This window comes from Amblyomma americanum, chromosome 5, assembly GCF_052857255.1.
Source record: "Amblyomma americanum isolate KBUSLIRL-KWMA chromosome 5, ASM5285725v1, whole genome shotgun sequence".
Taxonomy (NCBI): domain Eukaryota; kingdom Metazoa; phylum Arthropoda; class Arachnida; order Ixodida; family Ixodidae; genus Amblyomma; species Amblyomma americanum.
Window position 1 is genome coordinate 31,710,297 of NC_135501.1, and position 24,112 is coordinate 31,734,408.

A 24,112-nucleotide genomic window follows, 5' to 3' on the forward strand; every position below is an offset into this window, starting at 1 on the left:
AAAATGGCGTACCCTAGGGATGCATTTTAAGTACGACACTCTTCATAGTAAAAATGAATTCTTTGGCCAAAGTAATACCCAAGTCTGTAATGTATTCAGTTTATGTAGATGACCTACAGATAGCATACACTTCTTCCAGCATACTCTCCTGCGAGAAACAAATACAAGTCACACTAAGTAAACTGGCTGCTTGGGCAGAGAAAAATAGATTGAAATTGTCTCCTCAAAAAACAGTGGCTGTTCGGTTCTCATTACGACGAGGCCTACAGGTCGATCCCAATCTGTGCTTGAATCAAACCACACTGCCAGCCAAACAGGAACATAAATTTTTAGGCGTCACTTTTGACAAGAAACTTACATTTCTACAGCACATTAGCAACCTTAAAAATAAAGCATTCCAAGCCCTCAATGTATTAAAGGTACTCTCGCGAAAACGGTGGGGGTCCGATAGAGCATGCCTATTACAAATATACCGTTCTGGTGCGCTCAAGCTGCACTACGGGTGCATAGTATATGGTTCAGCAAAAGCATCCTACTTGAAACGACTGGACCCTGTTCATAATACTGGTCTGCGCTTATGAACTGGAGCATATAGAACATCCCCGGTAAATGGTCTTTATGTTGAAGCTAATGAGCGCAAACTAGAGAATAGAAGAGTCACACTTACATGCACGTACATCCTAAAAACCCGTTCTTTTCCTAAACATCTCTGCTATCCCATTGTTACCAAGTGCCCATCTAGAAGATTATTAGATAATAAACCACATTTTATCAGGCCACTATTGATGCGCTTTGAGGACAAATGTGAAAAGTTAGCAGTGATGGACGCCCTACCGAATATTGCACAAAGACATGAATATCTGCCACCATGGTACAGCCTTCCTACGGTGTGTGACTTCACACTGACACATGTAAACAAAGAGGATTTTGCCACACTAGCACATACTGCAGGGGTTATTTGCCTTACAAGAAAAATATGACACCTACACTGAATTTTACACTGATGGCTCAAAAACAGAAAGTCATGTTGGAGGTGCAGTAGTTCAAGGAAAAAATGGAAAAATGATGCGATTACCACAGTATCCATCGTTATTTACTGCGGAGTGTTATGCCATCTTTAGAGCCGTAGAACAAATAGTAAAACAAAACAAAAAATAGCATCATTTACACCGATTCACTGAGTGTGCTCAAAGCGCTGCACTCTACAAATGCTGCTGAACCCATAATAGGAAAAATCAAACATAACATAGTTAAAATCACAAAGCAAAAACCGAACATTATATTCTGCTGGATACCTCGCCATGTTGGAATTTTAAGTAATGAGAGAGCAGATGTATGCGCAGCACAAGCTCGAAATGGTCATATAAAACAAGTTAACATACCACAGAGGGATTGTTCTAATTTACTGCACAGTAAACTCAGGCATAAGTGGCAGGTTGCATGGGAAGAACAGACAAACTACATTCTATAAAACCCGTTTTGGGAGAATGGAGATCATCTAATCACCAGGAACGTTTTACAGAAATTATTTTGTGTCGACTACGCATTCAACACACACACCTTACACACAACGTCTTACTAACAAAAAAAAGACAAACCGCTCTGCGAAAAGTGTGGCGATGTACTCACGGTAAACCACATTTTATTTGTATGCACAAAACTGGAACAACCGATGAAAAAATATTTCAAAACATTCTACGATGAATACATCCCACTACACCCCATGTTACTTTTGGGTGATCAAGCCCTGGTTGATTTTTCAGGCATTTTGAAGTTTCTCAGAGAAGCAAATGTTTTAAACAAACTTTAGATATAAAAAGCGTAAGCTTTAACAGGAGCTCTAACCGTGTGTTTGGCGCATCAGAGGCTCAGTTGTTTTTTGCGCCATTAAAATCAATATAACTAACTAACTATTGTCTGAAGCCACACCACTTTGTTATGGTGCTTGCCATTAAAAGTGTGCGGGCACCACAAATGCCAGAGAATGCAGGTGTGCAGTGCTGCTTGACCCTGAATATGCCAGTCAGAACTAAGGTATGTCTGCACGGGCGTGCGTTAGACTGCTGACGGACCACCACCAATGCTATAAATCTAAAAGGAGAAAAGTAAAGGAAGTGTGTGGAGGCCAGCCGGAGAAGATGGTATCAGCGTCTTCACAAAATGCGATGTCAGGACCTGTCCTCTAATTTTTGCTTCTGGGTGCCACTTTACGAGCCCTGTTCTTAAGCTTTCACAATGAAATAGCACAAAACAGGAAAATGGTTGTTGTGGTATTTTCGGATGACATGGTTGGCACTGTTAGCACAGCTGTGGGTGGTGCTGTATTCGCCGCGTCCAGTGGACGAGGTCATCTATAAACATTTTCGCGCGTGGCTGTTGGAAACATAAATGTATCCGAAAGCGAAACCGCACTGTATTCACGGCTCCTTTATTCAAAATAGGACATTGTTAGGCGCCAATGTCGGAAATAGGCATACTTCAACCCCAACCCCCCCCCCCCCCAAAAAAAAAAGGTATTTAAAGGCACCATAAAAGCAGCATTAAGCCTGTTGTCAGCACCTAATCCGTACTTAAACTTACAAATGGTGTGGCTGCGACAAAGAGAAAAAACAAGCCTTTGCTTAAAATTCGATCTGTAGTGATTACATTGCTTTCTTAAGTTTTTAATTACTTTTCTCCCAGATACGCGTCAGTGCTTTCGGGTTTTATGAAGGATGGTGGTGGTCATTTCTACAAAATGAATGCTGACCAGTAACAGCTGTTTACATACCTGGCAGTGTGAATAGGGCTTCTGCCGTGCTGATACAGGAAGCAGCCATCAGGGAAGGGGCCATCCAAAGCGTAGGGTATGAGCACATACTCAATTATGTCTTGCTATTGGTCTGCACTGAGCGTTCCATCAATTCGATGAAGAGGTCCAAGTCCCTGTTGACTTAATGCGCCCCAAACACTGACAGCACAGCGACCGCTCGCAGCAACCTGCTGGATGTAGTGTGGATCGTACCTGAAAAGTATTTGCCATTATGACATGACATTACTGGATAAGAATGCAATGTTCATGGCGGTTTTCTGATTATTCAGAACGGCTGTTCTACAGGGGGTACTTTCACAATTTTGCACCTCTTGCAACTAGGATTAAAATTTATCTCTGATGTTCTGACTTGAGATAAATTTGATTACAAGCCAACAGCCACACACTGAGCTCTTAAAGATGCTTTCGCTCTGCAAGCTCACCAAGATGTTTTTGTAGCAGTCGTTTAAAACTTTCATATATGGTATGATGGTATGTGCAATTTGTAAAAATACGGGAAAAAATGAAGCGGAAGAGGTTGCGTTGCCACAAATGCAAGGCAAAACATATCATACTACTCATAAAATATGCCCTCGTTTTTCACAATCACGTTACTAAAAAAATTGCAGCATATTTTCAATGAGCCTGTTTCGCACACCTTGTACACTCTAAATTTGCAATAGCCGTGAAATAAAACAAACATTTGCTGCGACATCAGCGCCGAAAAGAGCGCAGCGCTAGAAAGGCAGTGATGGAGACGAGAAGACAAGGACGCGCTTGTCGTTCCCTAGGTCTTGTTTTCTGGAACGCGTCAAAATGCACTTCATTTGTGCAACAAAAATGAAAAACAAATAGTACTAACATCAAAACAGGCTCGCATAACATAAGATGAAGCTGTTTCTGACACAAAACTAATACGAATGAGAGAACGCCAGCATCAGCGATTTCTCATCATTTCACGGTAATCTATTGCTTCATTCCAACGTCGACTGACTCTAGAGGGGACTTTTGGCAGGCTAGACACAGAAGCGGCAGTGAGCGCAAACTTGCCGACACACTTGCCTTACCTGTTTTCGACCAAATCCGAGCATGTGCTGAAAGAGAAAGGTCTTCTTTCACTTCGGGCTTGGCTTGCATGGCGCTAACAAGTTCTCGAGCGCGAGAGCTCGCTAAGAAACTCAACTGCGCTCCGATAAATGAGCAGGCACCGAACCATTCTCCCGACCAGTCGGGGGATCCTTTCAGGAAAACTGATCCGTCTAAACCGCATGAGCATGACCATGAAGGTGTTCCCAAACCAGTGTTAGCTCATGAAATCCAAGGAACTGCCGATTCCGTACAGAATGGGGCAACATGAACCAACGCGGATTCGACATTAGCACCTGCTTCGACTTGTTGGGAGGAGTTGACTAAAGTTTATAGGAAAGCACTCGTTGCAGAGCATAAAAGCGACCCATCGTTAAGAGCTCTAAGCAATGATGCAAGAGAGGGAGTCGCCAGAAAGAACATCAGCTTTCATGAAAAATCTGGACTTCAGTACCGGAAATACTGCGACTCAAAGGGACGCGCATATGAGCAACTCCTGGTGCCTGAGAAGTACCGGCGGCAGCTTCTAGAGCTCGTACACGGAAATGCATGGGCGGGCCACCTGGGCATAAAGAAAACAAAAGCTAGATTAGCCTTCGAATATTACTGACCTCGCTGTTGGAAAGATGTGGAACAGCTTGTTATATCTTACGACACCTGCCAGCGGGTCGGTAAGTCGACGGATAAATGGAAAGCGCCCATGACAGTAGTTCTCATCATTACAGAGCCCTTTCGGCGTCGTTTAATAGATGCTGTCGGCCCGCTGCCAGCGTCCCACTCTGGTTGTCGCTACATTTTGATCTCACTGTGCGTGGCAAATAAATGTTTCGAGGCCATTCCCTTGAAGGAGCTAAGTTCGGCGTATGTTGCAGACGCCCATTTGTCAATTTTCTCTCGCGTCGGGTTCCCTGCAGAGATACAAAGCGATAACGGGAGCGTGTTCACAAGCTGCTTGACAACAACGTTATTTGAACGGTGTGGGTTTAAAATAATCCGCAGTTCCATTCACCGCCCTCAGTCAAATCCAGTCGAGCGCATGCACTCAGTGCTAAAGCGGATAGTTAGGTCTCGGTGTTTTGAGCATAAGGGAGACTGGGAAGGCTGCATTTCAGCAGCACTCTTTGCAATGAGATCCGTCCCCCACGAAAGCACAGGATTTAGCCCCGCTGAACTAGTCTACGGACGTGACTTGAGGACCCCGTTGCGCATGCTGAGGGAGTCATGGGAGGGTTACGGAGAGGATCCCTGTGTAGTGGAATAGGTTCTAAAGCTACTGGAAAGATTTGAGAAAACCAGAGACCTCATGGAAGCAAACGTCAGAGCAGCGCAGTCACTGTCTAAAGTGTACTACAACAAATCTGCACGCAAGCGCACGTTTCAATCTGGCGACCAGGTGATGTTGCTGCGTCCGTCAAAAAGGAACAAGCTTGAGGTGCAATGGGAAGGGCCAGCTAAGGTGGTGTCCAAGCTTTCGGACACCAACTATGAGAAAAAACTTAAGAACAAACACTATCGAATAATCCACAGTAAATTGATGAAGCCTGATGTACAGCGTCAGGCCATGGTTAACATGGCGCTGAACATGTCACAGGAAGACATCTCGGACATTCCTTATGTCCCACATGAGGACGAGCAAGGAGCGAATGAGCTGCTAAATTCAATCGACAGACAGCCACGTTTGACGGAACGTCAACAAGAAGATATGAAAAACGTCGTCCGTGACTTTGAGGCGGTGTTTTGCAACAAGCCAGGAAAAACAACCCTTATCGAACACGACATTCAGCTGTCCAGCGAACAGCCGATCAGGAGCAAACCGTACCGTTTCTCTCCAGGACAAAAAGAAATCATGGAGACGGAGATTCGCCGTATGTTCGAACTTGGCGTCATTGTGCCCTGCGAAACTGACTATACGTCACCAATCATTATTGTAGAGGTTCCAAGCAAGGATCCGCGTGGACTACCAGAGACTAAATTCAATCACAGTGGACCAGACCTCCCCCATTCCGAACATCGAGGAGAGGGCTGAAACAGTCGCTAAATCAGAATATATATCCACAATGGATTTAGTTGGTGGTTACTGGCAGGTGCGACTCACTAAGCGCGCCAGCAGGTACGCAGCATTCGTTTCCCCCGCGGCCACGTTTTGCCCTGTAATGTTGAGCTTCGGCTTAAAAAATGCTCCGTACTGTTTTTCAAAGTTAATAGACCAAGTGCTGCGGGGACTTGCAGATTTCGCTCTCCCCTACCTTGACGATGTGGCCGTTTTCTCCCAAAACTGGGAAGAGCGCATTGAACACCTGCACATTGTGTTGAGCCGACTGCTTGAGGCTGGTTTAACGGTGAGGGCGGGAAAATGCCACTTGGGGTGCGCCGAAGTGAACTATCTTGGGCACGTTGTTGGACGAGGCCAACGCAGGACTGCAGAACATAAAATGGCTGCCGTGGTGGAGTACCGTCGCCCAACCACAAATTCGAAACTCAGGGCTTTCCTTGGCCTAGCAGGCTATTATCAACATTATGTAAATGTCTACTCCGATTTAGCCAGCTCCCTGACCGACGCGCTGAGAAAAAGTGAGCCTGCCAATCTTTTCTGAGACCAAAAGAAAGAGAAGGCATTTCAGAATCTGAAAACTGCCCTAAACGAGCGCCCAATACTTGCAGCGCCAGATTTCTCGAAACAATTTATCATTCAATGTGATGCCAGCGACCGCAGGTCAGGCGCTATTCTTTTCCAGGAAAGCGATGGCAGGCACACACGGCCTGTCATTTACTTGAGCCGCAAGCTCAGCACGCGGGAAGAGGCGTATAGCATGTCTGAAAAAGAATGCGCATGCCTCGTTTGGGCGATAGACAAACTGGCATGCTACGTCTCCAGGTCCCGTTTCACAGTGGAAACGGCCCATCGCCCTTTGACTTGGCTGCCCAATATGTCGCACAAAAGTGGTCGGCTACTGAGGTGGAGCCTGGCACTCCAGCACCACAGCTTCGAGGTTCGCTACAAGAAAAGCAAGCGCCACACAAATGCCGACGGGCTAAGCCGAGCCTTTTAGCTCGTAAAGATATAACTAAAAGGGGATGTCTCCCAAATTTTTAGTTTTGGAGATTTATTTCATATTCTCTTCAAAAGTAAAGAGCGTATATCTCCCACCTTCTTTGCAGTAATGTTTTTCATAATCAGGTAACATACCTAGGAGTGCGTTTTCCTTCTTTCGGCCAAGAAGCAAGAACGAGTGGTGTAAGGTACCTTGATTCTGAGGTATTGGGGCGGTCAAAATTGAACGCCACGTCGACCAGAACCGGTCACCTATTCCCGTCACCTATTCGACAAAGGTTCCGTGTTCCGGTCATCAGACGACGAAGTACAAGATCTTTCAACCCCTGCTGGGAGACAGCCCGCATTCCTGTGTCACGCAGGCGCCTTCCTGTTCCATATGGGCGCAGTCCGGACCCACATGCGCGCCCACCTGGAGGCTGTGTTGACGACATGACCGGGTCCTGTTGCCTTTCCATCGACCGAGCTGCGAAAGAACATCAGCACCGCCCTCCTGTGGGCGGTACCACCAGTGTCATCGTCTGATTGGACATCATTCTCTGAACTATATTCCCCAGCCAGGGATCTGGGGAATCCGAAGGGTACTTAACGAGCTGCTGGTTTGGGTACCGAGACACTTCCGACTGCTAAGTAGCTCTCTTTACTGAGAAGAGAGAGAGAGGTTTTATTGATAAGAAAGGCAGAGAGGTTGGCCTGAAAAATAAATATCTGGCCTGCTACGCTGCTCTGGGGGACGGGAAGAGGAGATAAAAGAAGGTCACGATGGGGGACGATGATGATGGGAGGAGGCAGATGAAAAACCACTTAAAAAAAACAAGGCACACTTTCTGATATCATAAACGCGAGACAAGGTCCGTGTCGCTCAAAAAGTGTGAGAGCGCTCGCGTTGCCTTTACAGTTCTAAAACTATCTGGCCAAGAGCCGAGGGTCAAATCAACAGAGAGGAGCGATGTGTCCATAGGCTTCAGAGCAGATGCGAGTATGAGTCTTTCACGTGCATACGCTGGACACGCCACTAAAACATGTTCTATAGTCTCTAGCACGCCACATGTGGTACATTCCGGGGAGTCCGCTTGTCCTATTAAGTGCAAGTATTTGCGCGTGAATGCCACATTTAAACGTAGTCTACGGATAACGCATGCAATAGGGCGAGGTATTCCGCGAGGAACTGAAAAGGTCATCGTCGGATCTAGCCGTTTAAGGCGGATGTGGCGGGTGTCTGGCAGGGCCCAGTACCTAGCCGTCGCCCTCCTGATCAATTCTGAAAGGAGACAAGTTGTGTCCACTATAGAGAATGGTACAGCTGTACGCAGGCCACTGCTGAAGGCGCTCCTTGCTTCAGCGTCGGCGGTCTCATTTCCATCGAGTCCGCAGTGTCCGGGGATCCACTGAAACACTATACGGTGGCCGTTTCCCTGAGCAAATGATACGAGATTAATGATATCAAGAGCCAGAGCTTGGTAGGCTGTGCGGCGTAGGAAGCATCCTAAAATGTGTAGCGCAGGTTTACAGTCGGTGAAAATGCACCACTCCTGAGGCGGTTCTCCGCAGATGTGGCGAATCGATTCCCGAAGGCCCACAAGCTCTGCAGCGGTTGAAGTAGTTTTGTGTCCCAAAATGAATCTGTGGGTCGTCTGTTGTGCAGGGATTGCGAAATCTGCTGTTGATGCATTTGGAGACGCAGATCCATCCGTGTAGACGTGCACAAATTTGTGGTATTCTGACCAGATGTAGGCAAGCGCGAGTTGCTTCAGTCCGCTAACCGGCATACAGGCTTCTTGATTATGCCAGGGACATGCAGGCAGACTGAAGGCTGAGCCAGTACCCATGGGGGCTGCAAGGAATGATGCGGCAGGGCATAGTCTGATGGAAATTTGGAGCGATGGAAGTGCAATGCGCGTGCAAAACTGCTGTCCGGTCGCTCTTGAAAAATCTTCGTCAGCGGGTGACAGCGGTGCCGTGTAAGCGCACGTAAATATACACGAAGTGGTTCGTGTGACAGGTAGACCGATATTGGGAACGCACGAGATTCCTGAATCGTGCCTTTGTTCGAGGCACAACGTAGTAATCCGAGGCATATCTTGAGCGCCTGTGCTTGGACACTCTCTAATGTCCGCAAGCAGGAAATACTCATGTTAGAGAGTACAGGAAGGCTGTAACGAATGTAGCCAATAAAGAGGGTATAGTAAAGTCGAAGCAAGGAGCGCTCCGTTGGGCCCCATTTAATGCCTGCCACAAAGCGAAGCACATGGCAAAAAAGAGTGAGTCTTTTCTTTAGCATGTTTATATGCCTCGACCATGACAGATCGCGGTCAATGATAATGCCCAAAAATCTGTGGGGGGAGACGTATGGTATTGCAACCCCTTGAAGAGTTACCGGGTAGTGGCAGACAGACTTCCTCGTGAATGCGACCACAGCACATTTTTCAGCTGCCAAGTGCAAACCCTGATGCCATAGGTACCTTGAAGTAGATGACACGGCACGTTGTAATCTCGCACGCATTTGCGGGCGTGTCGAACCCGAAGCCCAGATGCAGATATCATCAGTATAGGCACTGATGTGAATGTTAGTGGGAAGTTCATTCACCAGTCCAATAAATGCCCCGTTAAATAGGGTTGGGCTAAGAACTCCTCCGTGAGGAACTCCACGGCAAACCTGATGACGGGTAGTCTCCCCATCAGGCGTAGACATGTAAACAGACCGGCCGTTGAAGTAGCTCCCAATCCACGAATACATCCGGCCGCCAACGCCAATGTCGTCAAGGGCATCAAGGATGGCGTCATGAAGTACATTATCGTAGGCCCCCTTGATGTCCATGAAGACAGCAGCGACGAGTCGGCGACTACGTTTTTCATGTTCCACGGTCGATATGAGGTCGATTACGCTGTCAATCGAAGAACGTCCCCTCCGGAACCCGGTCATCATATCCGGATAGAGAGCATTCTGCTCTAAAAACCATTCGAGCCGCGCCAGCACCATTCGCTCCATAACTTTGCCGACGCAGCTCGCTAGTGCAACTGGCCGGTATGAGGTAAGCTCATAAGGAGGTTTGCCAGGCTTAAAAAGTGCAACCAGGCGGCTGATCTTCCAGTGTTCTGGGACGATTCTGGAAGCCGATGTATCATTGTAGTAACTGAGCAGCACAGTTCGGCCTTCCATGCCAAGGTGAGAGAGGGCCGCGTGCGAAATCCCGTCAGGACCAGGTGCAGATGGACGCCTACACGAGGAAAGAGCAGCTTCTAGTTCAGGCACCGTGAATAGCATGTCGTAGTGGTCATCTGGAGAAGGTGGTACAAAAGCCTCCAAACTGGTTGATGGTACCATAGTTGTGCCCACAACCATTTTGCTGAATTCTTCTGCTACCTATACATTATTACGGCGTTGGTAAATAGACAGGGCATGGAAAGGATAGCGTTCCTGCGGGGGTGAACGCAAGCTCCTGGCTACATGCCAAATACGCGACCGTGGTTTGCGAGGGTCCAGCGATGAACAGAACTGCCTCCAACGTTGTCTCCCTAGTCTCGCTAGGTGGCGCTTTATTTGCCGTTGAGCTCGGTGACAAAGGGCAAGATCATACGTGGATTTGGTTCTTCTGTATTTTCATTCGGCGCGCCGACGGACTGCGCGTAGTCTTTCGAATTCCGCGTCAATAGTAGACCCTGGCGTAGGCGCACATATATACCGCGTGGTATCACTGAGAGAGGACGTAATCAGGCCTTCTATTTTAGATGGTGTTGAGAGGTCCACACAGGAAATCTCCACGGACGACCTAGAGGCAGGCCAGTCTGTATATCGCACGCGAGACGGAGTAGTAGGTGCGTACCACTTGACGCAAACGTACGTTGGAATGTGGTCACTCCCATGTGTTTCCACGTCACTGCACAAGCTGACGTAAAACTGGAGACGTGCTGAAACAAATGCCAGATCCAAGCAGCCGCTGTACGACGTGCCACGCAGAAACGTAGGGGAACCAAGGTTGATATTGATGAAGTTCTGGGAGTGCATAAAGTCAAACAGGTTCCTGCCTCGGTTATTCATACAGCACTGCCCCACTGAGGGTGATGAGCATTAAAATGGCCCACTATGATTTGAGGAGCTGGACAACTCAGGATGGCTGAATATAGGTACGAAGTATCAATGGCATCTCTAGGTGGAATGTAGGCACCGATTATCGAAAAGACCCGTCCTTTTAGCGTGACTGTCAAACAGATGTAATGGTTTGTGTTGTGTGGCTGTAGAACTTGGCGGACGTGCGCAATGTCTTGGCGTATGCAAACTAACACTTTGCTAGTTTCGTCTTCTGTGCGAGCCCACAGCAGCACGTATCCAGAAAGGCGGAAAGGCGACGGCATGTTGGGCTCACATATAACCAGCACAGGGAAGCGGTACTTGTGGACGCGTTGCCGGAAGTCACCCAGACGACTTCGTAGGCCTCGGGCATTCCATTGCACCACTACACTACGGCGCACGTGAATTGGCACAGATGAGGTGGGTTTTGGTTGTGCCATAATAAATTACTGCAACGCCGCCAAGAGCGGCTCAAGTGCATCCAAAAACTGCACAACAATCTTTGCTGTTGGCGTGTTAATGCCTGAAAGCAGCACGCGCATTGAACACACAAGCTTTTTTAACATTATGCTCACATGCTGACCTTCTGGCTTGCCAACAGTGTCAGCTGGAGTGGCAACCGGTCTTGGTCTTGCCATGGCGATCTCCTTGGATGGCAGAGCAGGCCATTCAGCATCAGAGGAAGAAGGTAACACAAACGCATCAGACTGAGCTACTGCGGTAACATGGGACACGGCCGCAGACGTCTTGTTATCGTTGTTAGGCTCATGCTGCTGTGCCGGCTGAGCTGATACTTCCGGCGACTGTGGTGCAGGTTGACTAGAATTGTGTGGAACCGGACGACGCCGCCGGGAACGATGTTTGCGGCGACGAATACACGCCGCCGCTTCTTGCTGGGTCGAATTCTCCTTCATCTTTTTCAAGATGAGTCTTTCGTTTTGCAGCTTAGGGCAGTCCTTAGCTGTGGCTTCATGGGCACCCGAGCAGTTGGCGCACTTTATAGTCTTCGTTGTGCAGGTGTCATGCTGGTGCATCCCGCCGCATCGACGGCAGGATACCTCATTCGTGCAAACAGCACTCACATGACCAATCTTGTTGCACTTGTGGCACTGAACAGGTTTGGGAACATATAGGCGGACAGGATGCCTCACATAGCCCACCTTGACGTGGGATGGCAGAGCGTCAGTTTCAAAAACTAGTTTGACACACTTGGAGCGCCCGAAACGATGAATGTCAACAATCCGGGCCGTAGGTTTAATCAGCGACCAGAGGTCCTTGTCAGCTATCTCCGGGTCAACATCAGTGATAACTCCAGTGGTTGTGCGCTTCCCGTAAGCAACGTAGGAGCGGACCGCCATGCCACCGAGGACGCTAATTTCTTTCAGCTTGTCTACTGATGCCTGAGATGTAACATCTACTCTCAGGACATTCTTCCATGCATTAATTCTGACTTCACAGACTTGTCCCGGAACAACCCGGTCGAAAAACTGGGTTAGCCGCTGTCTGTTAATGGTGTTCAGATTAGCCGTCTGCGTTGTAGGAACGAAGGCCACTGAGAAGACACCTTGCTGGTCAACATTCCTCGCAGGCAACTCACCCGCTGTCGATGTCCGGCGCAACTTCCTTTTCAGGCGGCGCGACTCAACAAGCATGAAGCTGCTGCTGTCAGAATCCATTGCTGTCACCGCGGATTCATCAGAGGAATCTGGAAGCTCCACATCAGCACTAGAGTTGCCACCTGGTAGAGCCGCAGTCTTGTCAACGGAGACGACGGGTGGGTGCAGGGGTTGTACTCCCGCCATACCGAAGGACGACAAGGACACAGTTCACGCACGAAAGCAAAAAACTTCAGAAAAGTGGAAGAGCTCAAACAAAGAACATTCGGCACCACCACTTCTTCCTTTTACTGAGAAGCGCTCTCAGTTGCTCTCACCTGTCTCAGTTGCTCTCACATTTTCATTGAGGAGAAGAAGGTCTAGTGTCGATACCTTGAGCAGGAAATACTTGCGTGGGCCATGAGGTCATTGCTCTCGAAATGATTTTCAAGCCATATCATAACGGTCCTCTTGTACAGATCCCCTATGCACAAGGTCAGTAAGATGGGTCACACATTTTCTAAATTCGGCTTCTTGCCTGGCTTGGGGATGCTCGCGGTCTCTGAATATGTTTAAAGCGCACCTTGGTTGACTGATGTGCACAAAATTCGCGATAGCTTGGGCAGGAAACACTTTGGTGTGGCATGATGTCATTGCTCTCAAAATGGTTTTGAAGCCAGATCATGACGGTCCTCTCGTACAGTTCCCCTAAGCACGAGGTCAGTAACACAGGTAGCATATTCTCCAAATTCGGCTTCTGCCTGGCTTGCGGATGCTCGCGATCTCTGAAAATGTTTAATGTGCACCTTAATTGCCTGATGGGTGACAAAATAGGCGATAGCTTGGGCAAGAATTACTTACGTTTGTCATGAGGTCATTGCTCTCGAGATGGTTTTGAAGCTTGATCATAACGCTCTTCTCGTACAGTTCCCCTGAGCACGAGGTCAGTACGATGGGTGGCATATTCTCCAAATTCGGCTTCTTGCCTGGCTTGTGGATGCTCGCGATCTCTGAAAATGTTTAATGCACACCTTGCTTGACTAATGTACGACAAAATAGGTGATAGATTCGGCAGGAAATACTTGGGTGTGGCGTGAGGTCATTGTCCTGGAAATGGTTTTGAAGCCAGATCATAAGGGTCCTCTCGTACAGTTCCCCTAAGCACGAGGTCAGTAAGTTGGGTCGCATATTCTCCAAATTCGGCTTCTTGCCTGGCTCGGGGATGCTCGCGATCTCTGAAAATGGTTAAGGAGCACCTTTTTTGACCGATGTGTGACAAAATAGGGGCGTAGATCTGTTTATTTTTTTTATAGCAACTATCCGTTTTTTTTAGAAGGAGCTTCTTTTCAAGAAGCAGTGACATGGCACCTTCAAAAGACGTTACGCATGCAATTTAGAGCGGTGTAACAACAGTTTGCTGGTTTCCGACCAGCTATACCGTTAGCTAACTCGAGTAAAGGCATGCCGATTAAATCACGCGCGCGAGCGCATGCCGCAACTGTGTAGTGATTATAAGCGCCGTGCTAAGAACGCGACGTCACCTCGAGAATCTTTCTAGCGGCTACCGCATTCATGTGCGAGCGAGGTGCCGACAGACATTCTGTATACTGCGATTACATACATTTTACATTCCACACTCTAGTCAAATGTGTCGCAAGTTTGAGACGTCTCTCGCGGCCTGGAAAGGGTTCCAGAACAATAAGCCGTGGGCAGTGTGACAGCTGAGACCTTACCAAAGATCGTGCGGCCGTGCCACAGAGCATACTTGTGCCACTAACAGATGCGAAGTGCACGAGTTGTTAAAGCATACAAGAAGCTTGCTTCTACCCTCTCCTGCCAAGTCGTCGCTCACTCCGCTGCGCATGCACGATTGAGCGGCACCTTTCTTCGGAGCATTTCCAAAGAAACCGCAGTGCTCTGCCATGATGGAACTGCAAAGTTGTCACAGCAGAGTATGATTTCTCTCTAAAGGAATAACACGTTCCTGCGCAGCGACGTTACCTTATGCCACGGCCCTCTGCTTTCGGCGCCTTCGTGAAGCAGGCGCAGTGAGCTGGGCGTTTCGTCGTCCTGCGGTTACTACAACAATTCTTTGTCAATTTCGGAATACGTAACTCTAGAAATGTGAAGTTATAGTCGATCAGCAAAAAAAAAGGAAACGACAGGAGATTAAATTGCGATCCGCTACGAAGCGCATTATTAGAAAACCTGCATCGGGTGTTTATGGCACGGGATAGAGCTAGTGCGGACGTACCCTTTTTTCATTCCCGTGGCGATATCCGTGCTGGTGATGTGGAACACAGCAGGAGCTGCCCATTCCTATGTGTTAACTCTAGTTGGCATTAGTTTCCAACAGGTTCAGGGGTGCTAGTGCTCTCGGAAGACTATCGCGGCGCACGATTAATTGGTGCGGATATCGATGTGCACCTCTCTCCGACCTTCCCATAGCTTTGCGCCGGACTACTGCAGTCACGATTGCTGCCAGACAGGTTGCCTGTTATTACATGGGGTCTATTTCGCCTGCAGATGCAGAGACAGCATAACACTCGGAGGCTAATGTCGATGGTCTGCAAATATGACGGGGGACAGCCTTCCGTCCCCCCCCCCCACCCGCTCTCCCACTTCGCGGAAGCAGCGTTCCCGCTCGCTTACCGCGGATGGGGTTCGTGCTCGAGGGACAAAGGGAAGGGACGACACAGCGTGAACACTCATATGCACTTGCAATTAATACACAGAGCTGGCCATCTAGCTAAGAAACATCAACGACGCATTCCTCGGAAGTAGAAGGCAACGTAAGAAGGACTACCGACTTACCGGCTGGGGCAGGGGCGCGACTTCGGAAGTATCGGCGGCGAACATTTGTATGCGCCAACAATGGCGGCGCGGTTTTCCCGTTCGCGCCGCATTCTTGTGGCAAAGCCATTCCCCAGCATTTGCTGGGGAAGGCGACCAGAGCGCTCGTTTGCTGCGCTCGCTTCGCTGCCTGGAACCAGAAGTCGAGCGGCAAGGCACAACGGATCCTCGTGCGTCTGACGCGGAAAGTGACGAGAGCGTGCGGCTCCAACCGCTCGTAACGTTGGCCGGATCCCGAAGAGACTCTGTCCGGTCTCGCAGAATTCCGCGTAACCTACGAGGTGGCGCTCAGTCACTGTTCCCTTTCCCCATGAGGGAGACTTCCCTCCTCGCCCAACTAGTGCTGTCCTGACCACCGACGAAGAAGATAGACCACTTCGAATTGGAGGGGGGAAACAGGTTTCCACAATTCACAGTTCGTCATTCTTATTATATTTTCCCAATTACTTTCCATTAAACTTTAATACCTACTACATAATTTGCTGTTTTTGCGCCGGTTGCATAGAATTCTGTGTAGTACATCCATTTTTCGCGTAATACATGTTCTTGTACCGTTCGCTATTTACGAATTTGTGTTAACGTGAAGTCGCTTACAGCGGGAAGGCTATATTCGTGCATGAAAGCTTCCCTACAGCTTTGTGTACATTTGGAGCGTTTCATGTCACAACCATCCAAGTGTATGAAATAATGATTTCATCTTTTGGTATCACGTAGATTCAAGCATATTTGTGTCACAGTTTAAGTGCCTAGGTCGCAGAGACTGCTCGTGTTTCCGCTGTGCTTGGAACTTAATAAACATCTCGCAAGCGTCTTGCTCAAATGTCTACAGTATCTACTATACCTCGGAACGGACAGCAACTTTAGTTTTGCAGGTACGTAGATTTTTGGGAGATGAGACTTAAATAGATATCTGCGGCAGGTGTCACATATCTAGTGTATATATTTAATGGCAGTCAACGTAGTTTTTAGGGTTTCTTGGGCTGTTCGGTCGACAAAAACCAAATCAATAAAGTCACTATAGGAAACCGACTGGCATTCCAGTAATCAAATATCAGCGCAAACATTGCTTCTCTAAGCAAAGTTGCTTTATTTCTATTACCTTGCAAGCTATAATGCTTATATATTTTGCCATTTTTCCTTCGCTAATAATATGCTCCATTGATTCATAGTAACATTCTTTTCACAACTGTGTATATGACGAAAAAAACTGCTTATATCAGTGAATGGTAATGAATTAACTATTATAATTTTTATGTCTGTTAATTGGGCTATGAATGTATGCCATAGGATTGAAGTTTCAAGTTTCTTGGTGAAATGATATCCTGGTGTATGACGATCTTTAAAGTATAATAAGCAAACAGATTACTACTATTAAGCGGACAAGGTTTTAATGTAATTACGTGTCATACAATTGGGCATTGCTTTGCACTGGTGTATCAAGATGCTTTAATATCGTCCAATACCTTCCTACTGGCAACAGTGTGCCAAGACAAAAAAAATGTTACTGTTTATTAAAGATCGTTCGTGGAAAATAAACATCAATAATGTGTTACTGAAATTAAGAAACGTTTTATTACAAATTTTTGAGAAAGCGAACAACCAGATTTCGAAGTGGCCTATATTTTTGTTTTAATGCCTATGCTGAGATGTGTGAACTCAAGTCATTTTCAAGGAGAAAAAGATTATGCCGCCTGCGACATCACAGACGTCTTCCTCAAACAGTTTCATCTAGACTCGTGAAGTTTGATTTTAGTTGTTTTATTTCTGCGTTTCTTTTGCTTTCAATTTTACAGCATGCTCCGGACCCTACGCTGTCGATGGCGTGGGCTGCGTGGCGACTGGAGGGGAGCAGAAATCCAGGCAGTCGCGTCGAGTCTCGAAGTTGTTTCCGTTGCTGTGGCAGCCACCGTAGACGAACGGCTTGCAGGAGTTGGTCGTGGCGTCGTAGTAGAAGCGCGGTAAGAAGGCCAAGCAGTAACCAGTGTATGGGGGCCTACGGCACACGTCTTCTATCGAGGCTGCAAATAAAATAAGAGTCAGGAGTGAGAGAAGCCACTAAGCAGCGAGCAAAAATTCATGCGCTATTACAGCGAGGGGGCTTTAGCGTAGGGCCTCTCCCTCGCCTCAAAGCAATGCAATAAAGTTTCTGCATGACGGTGTGAACTCGATTGCCTCCTAGACCGCCTGTGGTGCTTCCTTTCACTTTCTCCTTTTTCCGCGGATGCGTGCATACTGTTTTCTGATCACTTTTCTTTTTGTAGAGCTCCAAACTGACTGCTGGTTGTCTTATTTTCAGTTCTGTCATTTAAAAGATTGAGAGGTTCAGTAGTGGTTACCAAATCTTTCTCTTTCTTATAGTGCACGTAAATGTACGCTTCGCAACCACCGTACGGAGCCTGAAATTATTACACCACAAGGTGTATCTATGTTAATATGATGGTTTTCACATTATCCACGCTTTACTGTTCTGGAGCTGCATTGCGGCTGCGAGAGACGCACATGCTTGCGACACATTCGGCAGATTGACCGGTTTGCCTACTCGTATGCCTCATAAATTGATTTCATTTTCAAAGCATTAACCTAAAGCGAAATAAAAATATCTGAAACTGAAAAAGGAAATATCAGTGAAAAGATCGAAGACTATTCGGCACACTTGTGTGCTACCCTTTTGGGACACTACCAGGTTTGTTTGTTTTTGTGAGGGAAGGTGTTGCGTGTGTTTCTAAGAAAATAGGCAGTGACGTCGCCAACTCCCTTTCTCATGTATACCCCACCAAACTCAGCGCAATTTAAGTTTCCTTTCGTGCATTCGTCCCAGCTCTCAGGCGAACAAAATCTTAAAAGAGAAAAACGCCACCACTCGGCCCGGGAATCATACAACTGTCACAGTATTTTTCAACACAGGGAGCCACCATACTGAATCTGATTTTGCGAGACCTCATGAAGATGAATTCGTCAACAAATTTTGCGGGCTTATCGCTGGGAAAACGGGCGAAGATAACGCGAGCTTTTGCTTGCCCTCCGCACCTGAAGATTCTCCACAAGACAGCGGCAAGCAGTCAGACAGCACGGCACGCGAATCGAGCAACCCTTCGCATTATCGTGTGCTGTGGATTCTCGCCGCGTTGCTTTCTTATTTCAACGGTACCTCCCGGCGAAAGGGGGTCGTATGTGACAACAGTGAGCGAAATGGTAAAAAATTCACCTTAACAGAAGTAGTTGCTGAAAAATTCTACAGACGTCGTTACAGGATAAGAGGGAAAGTCTGAGTACTCCACCAAATGCGTAGATATTCTCTGGAAAAGCAGCGCTGAACAGACGAGAACAAAGACGAGGCGACAAGGACGGGCGCTGCCCGTCCTTGTCGCCTCGTCTCTGTTTTCGTCTGTTCAGCGCTGCTTTTCTAGAAACCCATGTACCAACACGCCCAACTCGCCGCATTAGCGTAGATATTTCTTTATATATTTGAATCTACAGCAGTATGTTTCAAACGTTTTTTGTAACGCTTTTCTGTGGGCTACTCACTGGGAGCGAGAACTAGGGTTCGTGCTGTGGCATTGCGCTTATCACTAACCTAAGGTCACGTTTGTACTTGCGAAATATTTCCTAGGGTCTGGCTACCTCGCACAGCGTTCATTGCATAGAACCTTCATATTGACTTCATTCACACGGAGGTGAGCCGGCAAATTTGCACCGTTCTCAGATGTGGACATCTCTTACCATATAGAAGACCCTCGGTCAATCCTCCAGGCCTTTCGATTGCTGGAATTCCGGAAGAAAACAGCTTCATTGAAAACAGCTGAAGACAAAAGCCAAGAGGTGTTGACTACTGGCGCACATTGAAACGGGAACTCATTAAATAAAGTGTACATAAAACTTGTTTGTTTTCATTGGACACTGCGACATGCAAACCAGTCGGGCAGCGTACACCAGGCAAGGCTGTTCACCGTAATGCCCCAGTCAAGCATGTGACCACATAAATGAAGGTAGAAGAAGGTTATTATGGGCACGATGGCTCGTCAGAATCGCTAGTCTCATCTTATGCTTATGATACTGTAGCGTACGCTTATTATGTAGTTTTTTGTTACTTGAAGACTACTGAAACTAGAAAGCCAACCAAAGGAAGTCTGCTGGCCATAGAAAACAAGATGAATGAGAGAGCAATGCTCAGCCAAATGCGTGGATAGCGAAATTTGTACTTGTGTCTCGTTCATAATTGTGATATTTTCATTTTAAACTGTGGAGCTTCTGTGAACGTTCTGTGCTTTTCTAGCATTTCGCGCATTAGCGTTGTGCAAGGAAGTATGCGAGTATAATCTATGCACTTACGCTTTTCATCAGCGCAAGTCTTTTCGCATTCTTCCTTTGTCTCGTATCTGTTCTCGTTGCCACCGCAGCCGCCGTAGAAGAATTCCTCACACTGGTGAGTCCTCACGTTGAACCACCACCTCGGCAGTAAAGCTTTGCATAAACCAACTTCTGGGTCCTTCGTGCATTTCTCCTCGTATGAGGTGGCCGCTGCAACAAAACAGTTTTTTTTTCTTAGGCTGTGGCCAGCTGTTCATATTTGCTATTTTTAAATAGTACTAACATCCTGATACTCTCGTCTGGCGCCAGTAGCGGTCAACATATAAGAGCAAACCTTGTGAACTAGGACGTTAATGGACAGATATGCGAGAATAAAATCTGCTTTGGAAATCCGGTGCTTCGACTCAGAATATTTTCTTAAGTGTTCAATATGGCGCAATTATTTAACCTACTCAAACCTACCTTCCAGAATATTAATACCTATGGTGAACTCTTGCGCTTTTTCCTGACACTTAATAGATTAATGTCTTCTCATGACCTTTCAACCCTGTCATTGCAAGTTCCCCGTACAATTTCTCTAAATTCGTGCAGTTCATATTATGAGGCCGGTTGTTACCGACAAAAGTTTTTGTGCACTAATTAAACGAGCAAGGGACACAAAATTCCGGTTGTGTGCTGTCTTCTTCAGAATGGTGCGGTGATATGTAGATCACTCCGTGTAATGAGGTTGCGCCAAGTAGATAATTTAAAATTGCATCGCATTTGTTTGGTTTTTACGGAACACAGACCCACCTGTCTCCGACCAACGCGGGGACATGCTCTCAAGTTTGCATACCTTAATTTCATTTTCACTATGAGTAAAAACGACGCTATTGTGTTATCAAGGTTTGCAGAGTACACATTTCATTTCAACCAGTATTTTTACTCAGGCATGAGGCATTTACTACATTTCAACAACACAGAGACACTGGAATTCTTCGGGGACTTTAGTTGCACATTAAGCATAGGCCGAATTCAGCTCTTTTAAGCTCTTAGTTTTCACCCTAGCATCTACTAGCCATGCCACGCTAATACCATCTTAGCTCTGGCGTACTATCGCCTCAGTTACCGCAGTGCCACTAGCAGTTCAGTGCTGCTACTTATTGTCCTCGGCATGAAACTCACCAAATGTGGTGCAGATGAGAGCAAAGATGACACACAGCCTCATGTTGAGGATGATGCTGCCGCGAGATGGCTTAAGCTTTCCTAGCACGCCTAGACTTTTATACACCAGGAAAACAATTGGCAGAGAGTGTTTTTGGTCAACGCTATCTCTTGCAGGGATGCGTGCAAGATAAAGCAAATGTTGCAATCACCGTCGATCCCTAATTGGCTACAACGAGGTCGAGATATGGGAACCTACGTCCGTATCTGATATATGAAGTGTTTCTGGGCTGAATGAAATGGCGTCAGCATCCTGTAACGATAAAATAAAAAAATTCATGCAGTTCTTTCCTCTGCAGTTCGCTTTGCTGATACAGAAAGTAAATGTTTTCTATTGACTGTAAAAATAGAACTGCAAACTACTATTAATAAGTTGTCCTAAGTAATGCCACGTTAAATAAGAGTGAGAATGGGCTACCGACATTTAGTCAGCGGGCAAACGATTTGAAAGCGGTTTAAGTTCACGTTTTTTCTCGCCTATTCGGAGTTTTTACATTTTTCAGTGTGAATACCCATAGGCCCTCATTATTCTAACGAGGGCAGGCTTCATTAGTGATACTGTGAGAGGAGAAACGTAATGAAGGAAGTTTTACTTGGTCTGAGAATCTTTTTGGCCGCTTTTAGTCCTAAAACAATAACTGCTTCAGTTCAATGCTGGCAAAAAATGAAATAGATCTCTGCAATTTTTTTAAATTATTTTCGCGCTTTTTGAGACAAGCAGTAAACGAGAAAACGCCGACGCGGTGGCTGAGAGGTTATGGCGCTCGGATGCTGGCCCGAAAGACGCGGGTTCGATCCCGGTCGCTGCGGTCGAATTTCGATGGAGGCGAAATTCTAGAGGCCCGTATACTGTGCGATGTCAGTGCACGTTAAAGAACCCCAGGTGGTCGAAATTTCATGAGCCTTTCACTACGGCGTCTCTCAGCCTTAGTCGCTTTGGGATGTTAAACCCCGATAAACCAAGCCAAACCAAGCCAGTAAACGAGAAAAATGTTGCAACTATATTACTCTGTGACAAGTACCGAAGACCAAATTGCATTGCTTAATGTAGTCGTGACCATAAAGCAGTGTCCTGAACACGCAGAAATTTTCTGTGTTTTATATTTTCATTCACTTCCTCTAGCTGCTAAAACAGGCAGGATAGGCAGCCAGGCACTGTGACTGAATGAATCGCCCCAAACTCCCCTATTTCTGGTGTCTGGTAGTGTGATGCCAAGCAGCTCCACGCTATAGCAATTTATTTGTACATTTTTTCTTGCGTGTTCGTGTTCGCTAGGAACGTCTATAAGAAAATCAGTGATTGTTGGCTTTCTTCTGCATATGTTTCTAACACGATCGTGTGATGTGTGATGTCAGCGCCCGTTGAAAAATCCCAGGTGGTAGAAATGAATCTGGAACCCTCCCTAAAACATGCATCATAGCCCATATACGGCTTTCGAAAGTAAAATTGTACATTTACATTTTTATGTTAAGCTCTTTAAAAAACTTTGTCTTAGAGTCAGGAGTGGTTTGTTTATGGGGTTTAACGTCCGAAAGCGACTCAGGCTATGAGGGACGCCGTAGTCAAGGTCTTCGGAATTTTCGACCACCTGGCGTTCTTAATCGTGCACTGACATCGCACAGTGTACGGGCCTCTAGAATTTCGCCTCCATTGAAGTTCGACCTCCGCGGCTGGGATCCATCCCGCGTCTTTCGGGACAGCAGCCAAGCGCCATAACCACTCAACCACCGCGGCGGCTTAAAGTTCTGCATGAAATTAACGCTAGATGTCTTTATAGATTTACCCACGCCTTTTACACAATCGAACACGTAAACTTTTTTTAAAACTATACGATCATTAATTTCGTTACTTCGTCTTGAGCTTTTCGATTGTATTTGAATGCGAGAGAACAATCAATTTCATAAAAAAGACGAGTTGTCTAACATACGCAATTTATCTTGTGGAGTTTCGCAACACAGTATGTTAGAGGTGATCCTTTTCAGCATTCATATAAATATTGTCGTAAGGATAAGTGAACAGGCTGTTTTGTAGTCTACGCCAACCGGAAGTTTTTCTTTTAACAAATGGCAGCAAGCGAATTGTCACCCTTAGGTAATATTGCTTCTGAGGAAATGTTGGAATGAAGTCCAAACCTCTGAAATAAACTCAACAAAAATCTCACATGTCATATTTAAACTTAGGCTAAAATTTCGTTTGATTTGTGGGGTTTAACTTCCCAAAGCTACTCAGGCTACGTGGGGCCCCTGAGGGATAGGCTCCTGGAAATTTCGACCTCTGAGCCACCGTGGCGGAGCACGGTGGCTGGTGCGCAATTTGCGGGTGTGCACTTTGCTGGTGCGAATTTCGGCTTACTACTTTCGGCTAGAATACTTTATTTACCTCACATATAAATTTATGTTGCCTTAATTTGTGTGGGGAATAACTTCGACGATAAACCTAGACCGAGTGTTTTTTGTCGGTAAACAAGCCGTACTTCACATTGCGGGTTTAGCCCTTCAATGTTTAATGTACTTCATGCGCTACATCTCTACGAATTGAACTTTTGTATGAAGTACAAAAACTGCAATTCTTTTATAGACACGTGCCGTCAAGACCAAGACCGACACCGACCCGGAAATGGATGACAATTTAACCTAACCACACATATAAGCATAAAGAAATCGATGTTGACGTAATCGCTGTTTTCTTGTGAAAACGTCGGGTTGGCACAATTCCTTAATTTTTAGTCTTGTAACTGCCTTAATCCTTCTCGTAATTTTACCGTTGCACATCAGACTTTGTACAAACCCCAACGGTACAGCCACATGCCTTCCCTCACGTTGCGCAGCGTGTATGTTGGTTTTTAAACGAAAGAAAAGTCTCGCGTTCACTGCAGATTTGAAAAAGCTCAGTTCTTTTAACATAACAAAATTATTTTAGCCTTGGCACCTGATAGCCTTAGTTGCTTTTGTTCTATACACACAACGCAAAAGAAGGCACAGCGTCAATCATTGTTGGCCTGCCATGAATGGAGGATGACAATAACTGCAGCTGCTTAGACGCAGTTTATGACACTGTTGTGACCTGACCTATTTGGCTCTGCTCCTCAAACAACGCTGTCGAAAATTCGAGCAGCCTTAGTATAGTTTTCCCCCTCATTGCGTAAAGATATAGT

The 24,112-nt window shown here is 46.5% G+C and overlaps 1 protein-coding gene across 1 annotated transcript; it reads right to left on the reverse strand.

The window, feature by feature from the left end:
* Positions 1 to 17,188: 17,188 nt before the first annotated feature.
* LOC144132365 (thrombin inhibitor hemalin-like) lies at positions 17,189 to 21,068 on the reverse strand. Its single transcript, XM_077664717.1, has 4 exons — positions 20,919 to 21,068; positions 19,776 to 19,964; positions 19,167 to 19,208; positions 17,189 to 17,464 (listed from the first exon to the last, which is right to left on the reverse strand). The coding sequence occupies exons 1-4, from the start codon at positions 20,959 to 20,961 to the stop codon at positions 17,253 to 17,255; spliced, it is 486 nt and encodes a 161-aa protein (XP_077520843.1). The 5' UTR covers positions 20,962 to 21,068; the 3' UTR covers positions 17,189 to 17,252.
* Between the last annotated feature and the right edge of the window lie 3,044 nt (positions 21,069 to 24,112).

Coding starts and splice junctions, on each gene's coding strand:
- LOC144132365 (XM_077664717.1), bottom strand. CDS start 20,961: ATGAGGCTGTGTGTCATCTTTGCTCTCATCTGCACCACATTTG. Junction 19,965..20,918: donor TCTCATCTGCACCACATTTG/GTGAGTTTCATG, acceptor GTTTTGTTGCAG/CGGCCACCTCATACGAGGAG. Junction 17,465..19,166: donor GACCGAGGGTCTTCTATATG/GTAAGAGATGTC, acceptor TTTTATTTGCAG/CCTCGATAGAAGACGTGTGC.